General features: G+C 35.7%; 2 protein-coding genes across 2 annotated transcripts; both read right to left on the bottom strand.

Moving 5' to 3' along the window:
• Positions 1 to 2458: 2458 nt before the first annotated feature.
• LOC130727839 (GDSL esterase/lipase EXL3-like) lies at positions 2459 to 5434 on the bottom strand. Its single transcript, XM_057579097.1, has 5 exons — positions 5100 to 5434; positions 4313 to 4443; positions 3966 to 4199; positions 3269 to 3524; positions 2459 to 2786 (listed from the first exon to the last, which is right to left on the bottom strand). Exons 1-5 carry the CDS (start codon positions 5362 to 5364, stop codon positions 2596 to 2598), a joined length of 1077 nt encoding a protein of 358 aa, XP_057435080.1. The 5' UTR covers positions 5365 to 5434; the 3' UTR covers positions 2459 to 2595.
• Positions 5435 to 9234: 3800 nt separating this feature from the next.
• LOC130727837 (protein FREE1) lies at positions 9235 to 14504 on the bottom strand. Its single transcript, XM_057579095.1, has 10 exons — positions 13464 to 14504; positions 12811 to 12897; positions 12577 to 12708; positions 11411 to 11542; positions 10994 to 11059; positions 10737 to 10847; positions 10218 to 10307; positions 10003 to 10033; positions 9747 to 9817; positions 9235 to 9659 (listed from the first exon to the last, which is right to left on the bottom strand). Exons 1-10 carry the CDS (start codon positions 14286 to 14288, stop codon positions 9582 to 9584), a joined length of 1623 nt encoding a protein of 540 aa, XP_057435078.1. The 5' UTR covers positions 14289 to 14504; the 3' UTR covers positions 9235 to 9581.
• Positions 14505 to 16115: the final 1611 nt, after the last annotated feature.

Genomic DNA, 16115 nt, shown 5'->3' with positions numbered 1-16115 from the left:
GAAAGCATGTAGGTCTTTGTAAGGGAAGGATTGGAAGGATTGGGATAGTCCACTGTGTGTGTTTTCCCTTTCCTTTATGTTCATTATTTTGTTTTCCCCCACTGTGTGTGCAGTATTCTTTATTCATTTAGGCATTTCAAAAAAAAAAGCTTAGCTTTGGGTTGTATTAGTTTAACTCTTGTATTGTTTTTTCTCAATTTTGGAAGACCCTTTCCTGCGTTTGCTTGTTTTTCTTCATTTATGTGAAGTTTGCCATGTTTTGCACCTGCTTGAAGTTGAAAAAAACGTGTAATTTCCTTGCTATCTTGCTGCCACATAGTATATTATGGTATTTTGATTTTTTTTATTGTCAACCGAGTCAAACGGTTCAACCAGTGACCCAGTGGTTGAACCATTGACTCATTGACCCAGTGCCTCGACCGAGTCGATCACCGGTCCGAGTCTGATAACACTGCTATCAATGGTCTAAAACCGTCATAAAGTCTCGTCATTATCAACGATTATTTTGTCTAAGAAAATTAAAAAAAAAAAAAAAAACACACGTTACTGTTGGTTAGCTGTAAATAAAATTTTTGACCAGATTAGTAGCTGACAACTTTGACGGCCACATTCATTGGTAATTATTTGGACAACAATTACCGAATGATGTGAACAATGTCACATAAGCGCTCAGTATCAAACATGTAAGCATTTCGTCTAATTTCAAATTCAGGCAAGAGTAAAATGAAACAATTCCCTAATTGTAAGGATCAAAATTCAACTTTTCTTAACGAAGGGACCAAAATAAAAATTGCTACAATTACAGGAACCAAAACACTACAAGAGAAAAGCTGAATAAAAAAAAGTGACAGTAGTAGTTAATTACTGACAGCCTACCGATGGCTAGAACCCGTGAGTATTGACTTCATCGGTAATTTATTTCTGACAGCAAAATGTCGTCGGTAATTGATTTGGTCAAGAAAAATTTTCTTTTTGCTACAAATAAAAATGTCACCTTTATGAAAGTTTCATCCATAAAGGTAATGAGAAGAAGCATTTGCGACATTTGAAATTATCCCTATTCATAATTTATACGAACATGAGAAATAATAAGAAGAAGAAGAAAATGTGAGCAAGAAGTTTCACAAACGCCTAACTATAGTTACCAATGACTTTTTCCACGATATTTTATATCACACTAAGATAATGTTTTGAAAAGACCTCCAAGTGAACAACCCAAGACTATTTCAGTTTTTGAAATTATCGATGATAACATTTAGAAAGTCGTCGGTAATTGATTTTCAATTTTTTTTATAGACCACCAAGTTATCAATTGGTTGCGAATTTATAATTTGAATTTATTGTCGGTTTTGACCGTTGGTAAAGTCATCGATAATTTGGTTGTATCTAATCTCACCAAAAGATTAGTTTACCGCCAAATTAATATATATATATATATATATATATATGTGTGTGTGTGTGTGTGTGTGAGTGTGTATATATTTTTTAATAAAACACGCTACCCACGACAGACAACCTAACTAATATTGGTAATAGAGAGATTTTACGACGATTTTCAGACCGTCCGTCAATATTACAGTGTTTTCTTGTAGTGTACATCACTGGCCTCATTTAGTTCTTGTTCGATCTTGAAGCTCTGATTTCGTTTAAGAATAATAATCTTCTCCTAACCTTTCTTTCCTTTATCTCCATTGCTATAGTATCTTTTATAGTGAAATCATTTCACCGCTCCCTTTGTAGTTCATTTTCTACAAAGATTACATCTATGCTGACATTAATCTTGTTGGAAACGAGATGCCACATGTGTTATCCCTTCATAGTGTGAGCATAAACTAGGAATATGTGTTTTCTTAATTTTTGATCTAGCCTTACCCCTATGGTAATTTATAGCCTCTAATTCGGTTTCCCATTGAGGATTTGACTCCTCTAAAGTGAGAGGTTCATTTTAAATGGTAAAGTAAGTTATCACAACCACTAAAAATTATTATCTACTTTGAAAAATCAATAAAGAAACTCAAGCAATAGTTGTTATGACTTACTTTACTCTTTAAAGTTGGTCTCTCGCTTTAGAGGAGTGAACATTCTCATTAAAGACTCGAACATAATAAGTAAGACAACCAATCATGAGAATATCTAGATTGGCCCTGCACATCTTTTGCCTATTTCATCCAAGGCCCAAAATTGCAAATATCCTGACAAAAGCTATTGGTCCATTTCCCCTTTTGAGCATATTCACTCCAAGTTTGGAATCCATGACATACACTCCACCTTGAAGGGGGTGTTAGTGAGCTAGCAGCTCATTTTCAACTGTGAAAGCCCTATGTACGCTAAGCTAACTTATAGTAGTTTGGTTAGTTATATATATTAGGATTTCCCAATTCTATGAAGTTGTTAGCTACATGATCATATGAGCATATAATAAAGTGAAGAAAACACTGCAAAAGAATTGAATGACACTTTCTTCTCTTCACATCAAAAGTTACAGCTAGTCCTGGTTTTTAGATCTTCATTAATTCCTCCATTTTCAACAATCAACAATATCTATATAAGTAGAACTACATAGAATGTCAGAAGTTGGATAAAACTAAAAGGAAACTAAAAGAACAGGTACATATATTTATGAAGAATAGGACCTACGAGCTTTCTGTAAACACTTTCCGATGGATGAAAACTATCCCAGAAAACGTAGTCACTAACATCAGCACACGGTGGAGCCAAAGAGTTGCATAATACGGCGGCCTCTACTTCTCCTGTGCCACAGCATCCTCTGTCTCCAACTTTATAACCTGCAATTGTAAAGTCAGCAAGACATATATACATATTTTCAGATTCTGTTCTGGATAAATCTATATTTTAAAAATGTTCACATGCAACAGAATCAATTATCATAAGGTTGCTAGATGCCTGTTTAAATCAGCTTCTCTTTCATTGGAATCAATTTTGGGAAGAAATATTTGTGAGTAAGTAGCCTCGAATTGTTTTTTATCCAAACCTGATATAAGAGAATTTTCTCCTCATAATCAATTCTGACTTTAGAATTAATTATAAAAGAATTTTAAAATATGCATTTAGTGCATGTTTGGATAGAAAGTGAAAAACAAGGATGAAACCAAAATCACGGTGGATAACCACATAAGTTAGGGAAAGTTGCTTCTGTCCAACATGCGGTTAGTAACCTTATGATATTTGATTTCTAGATAATAACTTAGCTAGTAATTAACTTAATATAACTGCTTTCTTACAAAATAAAAGCGAAATTTGGGATTACCATAATTTTGGTAGTTTACAATGAGGTCAAGCAGAGGATTATAAACATCAAGGTAAACCGTCCTGGAACCCGGCAAGCTCTTGTTAAGGGAAGCCAACTGTTTGGACAGTTTGCTGTTGAATAACACTGATGCTTCATTATATTTATCTGCACATTTTCTCACTATTCCTCCAAGCAGCGTTCTCTGAAATGGAACACACCCAATTGGTGGAGCACTGAATACTCCTATCCTCCTTGCACCCAGTTGATATATTTCCTTTCAATTATGTTAACAATTTTCAATTTACAAGTGTATACATGGTGAGGTAAGTAAGTAAACATTGGCAATTTGGCATTGAAAGAATGTTGAGCTAGAAGAGCAGAGAACACAGTAAATGATCAGAGAATCAAGTGAATTGTCATTGATTGAGCTGATCAATTCATGGATGTGGCTTTGACCGCAGTCAATTTTTTGTGCAATCACTGCAATTAAGGGATCTCAGCTGTATGATGAAGATCAAAGGACACGGATTTTAGTGTAATATATCATATGTAAAACACATTTTCAGAATCCGAGCCTTTCAATTTTCATCCAATCCAATGGTCGAGATTCCTTAGCACTGTATTAACTGGACAAAAAGTTGATGGCATAAAATCCATTTCATCAATTCATGAGTGAATATAGAGTCTCTTTATACATGAGAAAACAAGAACATACCTTAAAGAAATTCAAAGCTGAACTGAGCATTAGGTCAGTGTAAGCAGGAATGTCATACTGCACTTGTCTAGCGTGACTCAAAAAGTATGTGTTGGAAATGTCATTACTGCCTACCACAACAAGATAAATGCTATTTGCTATGATGAAGTTTGTTCTTTCCTCTCCAACGAGTACTTGAAGCTTGCCTATGTATTCTTTGAACAAATCTATTTGATCCATCAACGATATAGCTGACTGGTTATGCATGATTAATAAAGTAACTGAGTTAGCTAGAAGGAATCATTGACTTAGCAAGATTAATTTGGAACAGAGAAGAACCATTAATGGAACTTATAAACTATACGTACCACTAATTTGGATGTGAGAGGATCATACCCGGAGCCTCCAGATGCAAAGCAAACACCAGTGATGAGATCACTAGCTTGGAGATTTGGATCTAAATATGCTGGCAGAAATTCCTTAATGCCCAATTCTTCAACTGATGTTCAATAACAAAGTATAATTACAACTTTATTAATTCACATCTCACTTTCTATTTCGTCTCCACTTATATTTTCCTCCGATAATGATTTTATTTTTCTATCACATCACACATTATTTTTTTCATTTTTGTTTATTCTCTTTCTATCTCTTTTTAAATGTGACTTATTTGTGGGTGTCAAGAGAACCTATTACCTTTTCTTAATATTCTCTTACTATCGTGGATTATATGAGTTTGTCTAGGTTTATTTGTAAAAAAAATGAGAAATTTAAATCCACTTATTTTAAACCTTATTAGTTTATTTAGAATGAGATGAAATTACATATATGAATAATTTAGACAACCTCTTTAAACTTTAAGAGTTCTTATATATAGACATACAAATTATGGTGACACACAATTAATTTAGATTTTTAACCACCAAAAACACTAGTGGAGGTTAAAAACGGCCGCTAACAACGTAACTATGCCAATTGTATGCAGCCATAACATATATGTGTAATAATCATTTTCGAAACTTTATGGACTAATTTCTAAAAAATAGTAATTTGATAACAGTTGTGGTTTTCAAGAAACTATAAATGGTTGTCTTTATAACATACGTACATTGCTATTGATATATAGACAAGAAGATAGATAATTTACATACATACCTACAAAGTCAGATGGAACTTTTCCATTGCCAAATCGACCAGTTGGTATGCCTCCCTTGAAATCTTTTCCATATGGAGGGAAATTGCACCTCGCAAGTGTGCCCATCTTGTTGTTGTTGTTGCCTGTATCCATGATCGAATCTCCAAACACTATCACTGCTGGAACTGAAACACCTTGTGGAAGTTCCACCACACCCTTCGTTATTTTCCAATTACAAACAAGTAACAGTAACAATATGAAACAGTGGTGCACAAATAACTTCATTATGGTTTCTGCTAGTCCTTGAATTGCATGCAAGTGCTCCTCTTCTCTGTTCAAGCAGATCGAATTGAAGTTAGAATGTTGCACCCTATCTGTTTAGTTCAGTTGCAACTTGTTCTTCTTTTAGTTTTATCTCATTTATTGCTCCCAAGAAATGATTTCATGATTTCATCTAACTTCTGACTGTACGGTTTTGTATATATAGAATTTACCATTTATAAATATTCAAACAAAATAGGACTAAAGGCTTATTCATTCAAATTTAACCACAAGCATATATACTTGTTAAGAGCATGATTTTATACTCTTACGTACAGTGTCATTTTAACATTCTAATAGTTGATTACTGATATTTTTGAAAGAAAAATTGAAGATTCAGTTGTGGCGGGAATATTGAGTGAGATAAAGTTTCCAATCGTTACGCGTACTGTTAGGTCTCTGTCACAGCGTGGACTGGAGATATAAGAATGGTAAATTTACAGCATTGATGAGCATATATATGTTCATGTGATGCCCACAATCAGATACATTTAGTGATAGCAGGTCAGAATGCATATCTTGCAGTTCAACTTGCATCTGCATATGGCTGTAAGAAAGCTAGAAATAGAAGGAGAAATAAGCATGAATTCAAGATAAAGAGTAAGAGAACTCTTTTTATGGATTACACTCACATTATCTAAATTTGAAGTTAGAATATAATATAAAAACCATTCATATATTTATTTTCACTCAATAATTTAAGTTTTTCGTATAGTTCATAGTTACTTGCTTCATGTATGATATCAAAACGTCTATAATAAGGACGTGTTATAAATTAAAGTTTGATACTTGTTGCCCAATCAATGTGCATGTGAGTTGTCTATTGGTAATATGTGGTTTGTCGATCATGCTAGTCGCAACCAAAACAATCAGTAATTCTTCCTACTAATCCGCATTAAAAACGCGAGTTATTGACGACGAGAGCTATGATAATACAATAACTTTGTTTTTTTAAGGTTATACCAACAACACCATCTACGAGTTATTGATGGCCAGAGCTATGATAATACAATAACTTTATTTTTTTAAGGCTATACTGACAACACAGTCATCGGAGGAGCCGACAAATACTGACAACCTTGTGACCGTCAATAAATATATGTTAGTAATCAAGTGTTTTCTTGTAATATGTGTGATGAACGTGTTAAAATATAATATAAATAAATTAAAATCATTCATGTGTCTTGACCCATTGATTCTAATTGAATGATTTCCTTAATTTAGTTTAACGAATGTAAAATACTACATAACAACATACAACATTTATATATGATAATTAAAAATAAGTTTTGAGAGCAAGAATTTGGTTAATGGATTAATGGAGATTCCACGAACATCGCAATAATGGATACTTGGTTTCGTCCCTATATGTGACCTACTTAGGGCCTGTTTGGATGGGCGTTTGAGGGTCAAAACGCGCGTTGCATTGAGAGAAACGCTGATTACTAGCTTTGCCACACCGTTTGGATCGGCGTTTTTCTAAACGCACGAACGCGAATCTGGACCAAAACTGCGTTTTTTTGGAACAAATAGGAGCTGTGGCGTTGGGCGTTTAGCGTTCAACAATCATTTTTTGGCTTTCACCAACCAGATCCCACGCCTCCGCCATCCCGTCAGCTGCCGGTCGTGCCTCTCCTCCGCCGCCGTTGCACTTCTTCTCATCTGTGTAGTTCCGCTCCGCCGTTCTTCTCAGATTTGTGCGACTCAGTTCATGGCATGTCGTTCTTCTCAGATCAGTGCGACTCCACTCGCGATCTGCCGTTCGCGCTCCAACTCTGTCCGCCGCTCACGATCCACCGTTCACGCTCGGCAACTCGATCCATCTCTGTTCGACTCGTCCTTTCTCCTTTCTCCTTTCCCTTTTCTCTGGTTTTTTATTTTGTCAGTCTTTTCACTGTTTATATTTTCTATTAAGCCTTTTTTTTTACAATTTAATGAATTTATATTGTTGTTGGATTTAATGATTTTTTATCTTAATGAAATATGTTTCAAAAAAAATATATTGTTGTTGGATTTTGAGTAACAGCTTATTATAAACTTTTTTTTTGAACGTACAGCTTATTATAAACTTAATTTGTTGATTTGTTAATTTTTTTTTTGAACTTGATTTGTTAATTTATTAATGATGATGATTTGTTAATTTTAAATTTTATTTAATGTCTTTAATTTGATTTTATGCAAAAGGATAATATTTTTTTAATTATATTTTTCAAACGTAACTTTAATTAATATCATCCAAACGATATTCATTTTTTCAAAATCACGTTTGTTACGAATCATCCAAACATAAATCACGTTTACTTAAACACAATTCTACCCAAAATCATCTTTACAAAATCACGATAATTCAAACACCACGTTTCCAACGGGATGCCAAACGGGCATTTACAGCTTGAAGATACATCCACTTCTTCAGTTGGCTAAGAGCTTGTGATCTACTAAACTATCGTTAAGTACTCAAAAAGTAATGAATTTTCTTCACGGTAGGCCTACGGATCGGATACAATAGTAATAGAGACCGAGTGTTTGTCAAGTAGACAATTATTCGGTTATTTTTAACACATGTATCATTCACATAATACAATTATGTTTGAGTCGTAAACATTACCGTACATTACCGTACATTACCGTGAGACTAGCTTTTCTAGCACTGATTTGTTTCATTGACAAGAGTTGAAAATGAAACTGAACTAATAACTCGGTGGAGAATATGGAAGTTATATCAAAATCAATATTTCAGATCAATACACCCTCCGGTCACATATATAAGTAAAAAAAGACATTTTAGGTTCATTCATTTAATAAATGTATCTAATCATTAATAATATATAGATACATTTATTAAATGAATGAACATAAAATGTTTTTTTTACTTATATATGTGACCGGATGGTGTATTTTGATCACGTAGAGAGATAGAGGATGTACGTAACAATCGTGACAATTGATATAATGACTTAAATGATTTATAGGTAATAAGTAGTAACACTTATGACACGTACCGTGAAGTCTTGTCGCTTCTATTTCAAATTCTAAAAGAACAAAAAGAAAATATTAAATACAACTCTGTTTATGACAAAATTGCTGGTCCCGCAGAGTTTTCCATCGCACATACAATTTACTATATTGAATGAATTTGTGGGTGGAGTCTAGCGTGCCTTAGTAAAAGCGAAGTACAGATATTTATTTCTAGATACATTGATAAAAAACATTCAATGCTTTAAATATAATAGGTTATTTTATAAAAAATTACCACTTTTTCTCTCATCCAAGTTTATTTAAGCAAGAGCATGTTTGAACCGATGAAATATGAAATCAGTTGAAAAATAAATGATTGACATGAAAGTACATTTTAAGTTTTTTATTTTGGACATTAAAAATTGACAAACTTCTTTCTTTCTCTTTCTTGTATTGTAACCAAAAAAATTGTATTTCGTATCACTCTCTGTTCTCTTATTTTTTTGGTCAGTTCTCTCTGTTCTCTCTACATTTGGAATGCCAACTTCATGGGCTTTGATTTCGGATCCAGGCCAAATTCCCTACCATCAAACCATGTGTAATATTCCAATAAATCTTGTATGGAGAATATTTTATTAATGACATTAATCTACATATAGTACTGAAAAAAACTCTGTTCTGAAATCAAGCATTTTGAAAATATGAATTAAGCATGATCATTGTTCTGAAATACTTATTGCACATTAAAAGTGCCACATATCCTTTTTAACAGTGATTGTAACACCAAAATCCGGCCAATACATAATAAAACATAACGTGAAGTGAGGGCCAAATAGTAGCCGACCAGTTAGACATTCCAAAGTCCAAACATTAACCTTTTAAAACTCAAATCTAAACAGTATATTCAGCCCTTAAATTGTCTGAAACCATAATGACTTTCGCATAGCTATACATGTACAAGTTCGGCATCTATTTTATACAAGAGGACAATCGAATTAGAGTACCTTTCCAAGAAGATAAAAAGATAAAACAACTATTCATAAACACCAAGCTCAGGTGACAAAAGATGAAAACAATAAAAGGCTTTAGCAAGTAAGCCAAAGATAAAATAAACAGCAGGCAATCTCAAATCATTGATTATTAACGCGCAATAGATAGATGAGTAAAGCAATTGAAATTTAAAGTCGACCCATATAGACACCTTCATCTGGGTTTATCAGAGCTCAATAGGAACTCACAAGAAATGGGTGCTGGCAAACTCCACACTCAATGGTCTCCGAACCTGAGCTAGGCACCTGAACCTGCAAAAATAACAAAACAAAGCCACAAGTGAGGATGGAGATGAGGTGATGGTGGGGGGAAGAAGGGACATTAGTCACTATTTGAACCTGCAGATGGACAGTGCAGATAGGACATGCAACTTCCTTCATCCGTCTTCCAGATCCATCAGACTTGGAACCTACAAATCAGAGCGCTTAGATGAGCCACAGATTATCCAAATCTTCATAAAAACATTGGCCATTCCTACTAAATCACCCACATAACACATTAATTGAAACCTTCCTTCTTTGAAAAGTTATGAACTAAAAATCTACAACAATTTTTCAACTCGGACTCCTGAAGTTTAACTCAGATTACATTTACCTGATGATTTTCGATTTCTCTCCAGCTCCTCCTGTAAAGAAATCCACCGACAAAAAAAATCAGTATCTGATGCATGCTAACTCACAAGCTTGCTTAACTAAGCAACTAAATATTAGAATTAGAACCTTTCATGGGTTCAAAAAAAAGACTCAAACAAACAGAGCAACATGCTTATAAAAAAATAAAAACCAGAGCAACATGCCCCAATTATTTACCTGAAGTTTCCTGGCAAGATCCTCATGGCTCTGCAAAACAGGTTTACTTGATGCCTCTTTAGCACTACTCAGCCTCTGAGTAACTTCTGCCTATACAAGAATGTTACTATAAGAAACTTACCAACATGGCTTCTAATCTCAATCTAAATGTATATTATTTCTGGCCCTTGGGTGGCAGGATTTCTACTTGATAAAAACATAACAGCTATTTATTACCCCTCAGTTTTGACTTCTTTTCACTCAATTGCAGTTTATATTTTTCTGTTTCTCTAAATATGCCCTTGTGATAAAGTGACTACCCTCTAGTGTTTTCACCAATCGACACACTAACTCAATTAGCAAATAAATAACAAAAGTAGGGGAGGGGGAACGGCCAGTTCACAGAAAAAATCCCTAATTGAATATTCCATTTAACAACATCACAACCTCACCAGTTAGAAAACCTACAAGTATTACAAAAGTACCCGTCTCATTATCTCCTAATGGACTAAGAGAGAAGCCAACGAAAATTACACATACCATGCAACGGTCACAAACTCGTACTGGCTGAGCATTCTCCTCCGCAGTTAGAGCAATCCTACCATGTGTGCATTTGTCACAGAAAATATCACCACAGTTCCTACAGTGATGCTATAAGAACCATAGAAGATCATGACATCAGAAACACAGCACAAAGAACAGAAAACATAGCGCAAGAAAGAGGAGGAGGAGGAGAGAGAGAGAGAGAGAGAGAGAGAGAGAGAGAGAGAGAGAGAGAGAGAGAGAGAGAGATCAACCCTGCGAATAAAAGCCCCAAAATCAGCACCACATGCTGTACATTTTGAGACTGCTTCATCTGGGACCTATAGACAAAATACAGAACCTAGTAAGAACTCTAATTGTGTACAGAGAAATAATGAACAAGAATTCCAGTTAAACTGAAGTAAGTTAATACAGTTGATCAATCAATTTTTATACAAAACACATGCAATTAGAAACTTCCCAAGAATAAAAGAAGGGTAAGCATTAACATTTTGAAAATTGACAAAATTTATTGACAACCAACTACCAGCGGATGTGAACACTGCATCCTAGTAAAACTGAATATGGTATGAAGGAAAAGTTGCTGCTAAAACCTTAAGATCCGTTTTAACGGTAAAGGGGGAGAATACAAGATAATGTAGCAAGAAAACTCAGTTTGAATCTAATATTACCCAATGATCCTTCTCTTCATTGGCAGGTTTAATCAGATTCATCCAATCGCCTAAGCCTTTCTTTCTGTCTGCAGGCTGTTCATTTGCTTTCAATGATTCAACAGGCCTCCTGCTTCCACCCATTTCCTTGAACTGTATAGAGAAATATGAGATGTGATTAAGACATATATAACAAATAACTTCCAACATCAAAAACACTTTAGGAGAACTTGAGAAGTTGGCCAAAGACCCCAAGAAAAAGAACTGTATCTGAGGATTTTAGGAACAAAATTTAGTTTGCCAGCGCCAAAATTATAAATTCTGATTAGAAGGCCATTTATCAATAACAAAAGTTAAATTTTATGTCATCTGAAAAGTAAGATAAAATTGGAGAGAGAAGTTGAGATAGAAATTTAAAACCAAGTATAACAAATTATATCCAATGATAATGGGTTTTCAGTCTTCACTCATCAGATAATATCATGGGGAAAAGAATGTCCTTCAATGACCCCCGCATCAATCTAACGTGCATTTTAGAAAGAGGTCCAAGATAAACAGGGGAAATGATCCCCAACACAGAACGGAACACATAGCATCTTCAGCTAATAAAATGCCTAGGTGGCACGGGTGCTGAGTTGGACTAGGAGAAAGGAATTCAGTTAGATCCGGGGTATATAGAACAGAGAGAAGAGAGTGAGGGGCGTGGACAATATGAGTTCGGTTTAGACATCTATATTTTTCTATTATTGTTCATCTATCTTAACACATTATAGCGCACAGTAGAGGAGAGATACAATTCAGCTTGTTCTGTATTTATTCATTGAATCCTGGTCTCTATGAAATTGCAACTCAAACAAGGCAAGCAACTAATATGTTTGTTTTTCCATTCACATTCAAGAAACACAAACGGACCTTCATGATCTCTTTCACGTTTGGCTTTCAGGAATGTGCAATTTTGTATTTGAATGCTTCAAACAGACATTGAGATGGAAATACAAACATGCACTTAAACTATATCCTCTATCAAGGAAAGCTTACAGAAATATTAATTATAATAATAATAAATAATAACAAAAGGCCAATGTCTTCCAGTAGATTTTACATAATAATAAGCATGCTCTAACCTATCAGAAACATTCACTATCTATTGCCATACCAATGGATGAAATACTCTGAATAGTGAATACCTGTATGGTTGCAGCAGTGACAGTATCCAAAAGTGTGTTAGTGGTGTAACTATTAGATTGCAATCTGATTCTCCTTGGCTCAATGTCCACAGGGCTTTTTGACCAAAATGCAAAGGTAGATGAATCGAATTTCTGCATGATTCAATTACCAAAAAACCATATTAAGATTGGCTAGGAAAATAAATTAATTTCATAGACAAAGCGAAGCTTCACGAAAGAAATCAACAAGCTTACATCACATCTTGTTATGTTCTCAAGAGAATATATTCTCAATATCCGATTGGTATTTGGATCCAGCATGCGAATTCCATCCAAACTAACCTGAAAGAACAAAGTAACAAAGCTATCAGCTGTAATGAATGCACGCAAGACAATACGCAAACGCTCTTTTAAACCAATAAGATTCAAAAAAAAAGAATCTGTGAATCTAGGTAAGCCTAAGAGTTTCAAAAGGTAAAGTTAGTGAAAAAAAAAGAGAGAGTGATCAATTAGCACTGGCAAGAGAAAGCTTTACTCATTAGTTACTTTGTAAACACTAACATGCAAATGCATCATGTTCTAAAGAAAAAAAGTATAATCCACTTAAGCTGAGCATAATTATAATGTTTCATATATCAGCAAACCTAGACCGAAATCACCCCTATTTCGGCTTAAGGTCATAAAGCAGATCCAGGATTAACCTACTTTACACAAAGGAAGCACACACAGGCATATGATGGTAATCCAGTAGCCAGAACTCAGTGCAATTATTATGATAACAGTGTAAACGAATGCAATGACTAAATTGTTACATGATCCGTTAAACTAGTGTAACTGGTGCCTAAACTAGCAGAATAATAAATTAGACAACCATAAACAAATAGCTCTAGTTGCTATCCTCTACAAACCTGACAGAGAACATCCATAGTGCCCTGACCAACACTTTCAGCCAACATCTTGACCCGAAATTTCTGCACCGCACTTCTCACATCTTCCTGAACATCAACCTTGGGCACAGCTTTCACAATCTTACTCGCCGGAGACGATTCCTTCGGAGAGGGAACACTAATCGACCTCCCATAATCATCAAACGAAGACCAAGTCGACGATTTCGGAGCAGTCCCCCGCGCCCCATAGGGTTCCACCTTGCCCCCTTCATAAGCATACACCCCATCTCCAAAACCATCATCACCACCACCGCCATCGTGGCGCTTCCCGTAAAGATCGGATCCCGGGTCAGAGCGAGTCCGATTGAAACTCCCGTACCTGTCATCGAAATAAGCACCGCCACCGCCGTAATCGGATTTCACCGGATTCTCATAGGGGGTTTCGTAGGCTGGAATCGGCGGGAGTGACGATCCGCCGTGGTTGTACAAAGAGGAGGTTGAATTGGGAATAGGGTTTGGAGGAGGGGCGTAGTTTTGATCGTAAGGGGGGTAATAGGGTGGTTGTTGGTAGGATGGGATTGATTCGTAGGGAGGAGGATTGTATGATTGAGGAGGGTAAGAAGGAGGAGCAGTGGGTGGAATTGGATCGGGGTTTGGGGGGTAAGAGGGGTAGGAAGAAGGGTAATCGGAGGAAGGAGCGGCGTAATTGGGAGTGAAAGGAGGAGCAGAAGCGTAAGGATTGGGGAGTGGATCGGAAGGGTTAGGGTTACTACTGGGAATGGGATTAGGGTTTTGGAGATGAGGGAATTGGTAATATGGAGCGGAACTGTAATCACCTTGTTGCATGGTTGAATTGGAGTTTGGAGGAAGATGAATGAGAACTGGGTTTGGAATTGGAATTGGAAGAAGGTTTGTTTGTTTGTTTGTTCCGTGTGATGGAATCAATCAATGAGAACAAGGTTATTCTATTCTAGTTTGTTTTGTGATATTTATTTGTTGTGAGTGAGTCGTAGGAGAGAGATGAACAGTGGTTCTTTGCTTCGAGGAGATTATATGACAAGATGAGATGAATGACTGACTGACTTTATATATGGTTGGTTTGTCGTGTTTTTTTAATTTGCTTTTAGTGCTTTACAGATAGAGGTTTGGAATTAGTTCAAATTGAAATCACTACTTTATTAGTGTTTAAACGTGATGATAAGCCCAATTCAATAAAGATTATATGGTTAGTTAAAATATGCAAAAATCAAATTAAAAAACAAAGAATTTGTCTATTTTACTAGATTGAATTTTGTGACGGTAAAGATTGAATTTGGGTGACGGCTAATGTGATTTATAAAATGGAAATAATGTGGAGACATATGTTTTCCACAATCATTCTTTTGATATATAGCTTAGTGACACTTTTGGTAGTTTTTAACTGCTGTTAATATTTGTAGCAGCTTCCCATAAAAAAAAATTGTAGCAGCTAAAATCATCATAAAAGTGTGCTAAGGTGTATTATAAATTATATCATTGCCTGAACAATATTTCATCTAATTCAAAATAGGTTAGGGGTTTTCAAATTCCGATTATGACCTATCTTCTTCCCCACTTCATCTTCTCCTCCCTCACCACCATCACCACTACCACCCCATCGAAGCCCCAACTGAATGGAAACCCCATCATCCCCTCCATCAACTCAAAAATCAGCGACGTCATAGCCATAACTGTTGCAAACTCCAAGCTACCTCGCCCAGAGCCTGCAAATAAGAAACATATGAACAACCGAAGGACTCCATTAGAAAAATGGCAACTCAAAAGCTAATTAGCATTCAACATGCTACTCTAAAAAAAATAACCTAGAAGAAGGGATTTACTTGGTGAGTTAGGGGAAATGAAGAGATTTGCAGGGTAAAGGGTCAGGGTTTAAATCCTGGCGAAAGAAACTAATTTACTAACAATTAACAACTAATATTTGTCTATCAAAGAAAGATGTCTAAGCTCACACCTCAAGAAACAAATCGTGGATTTGCTCCCATGGCGGTTGTCGTCAACTCTGCGACTTCCACCACCACTTTCTTATCCCAACCTCCATTGAACCCTCACTCAAGTTCCCTCTCCACCACAGCCAAACGGAATGGCATCAATCCTCTTCTTCGCGCTCTCGAAGTCATTGTCTCTCCACTTCTACAACTGTGAGCCACCATGAATCTACTTCCATGTCCCAATATTCACTTTCTTCCTTCAACACCTTCATCATGATATCTCATTTTGTTTCCCTTTGTTTCTTTTGTCTCATATGTGGTCCTTCAATTCAACACCATGAGCCACCTCCCTCTTCATTTGATTGTTTAGTGGGTTTTGATCTAAGAGATCCAGTTGTTGAATGATGAAAAGTTAAAAATTTGGGATCTAGATCGGGGACCATGTTTAGATACGGGCACACCTTGTTTCTTACTTCGAGAGTCTCATGGCCATAATTTCCCTCCTACCACAAGCAACAATCAATAGTAAAGCTTACAACTTCTATGCAAGGTTTGAAGATGCTGCACCTACTGCTCAATTTTGAAGATCTGAAACTTGTGCACGATTGAATTGAACCATATGGGTTTTGAGTTTTGGTTCCGATCGAGCGACGAAACGATACACATAGTTTTTGGGATATTATTACAAATAGATTTGAGTTTTGGT

The sequence above is a fragment of the Lotus japonicus genome, chromosome 1, assembly GCF_012489685.1.
Source record: "Lotus japonicus ecotype B-129 chromosome 1, LjGifu_v1.2".
Lineage (NCBI taxonomy): Eukaryota > Viridiplantae > Streptophyta > Magnoliopsida > Fabales > Fabaceae > Lotus > Lotus japonicus.
The sequence above is the reverse complement of the archived record's forward strand: the minus strand, read 5'-3'. Positions and strand labels throughout refer to the sequence as shown.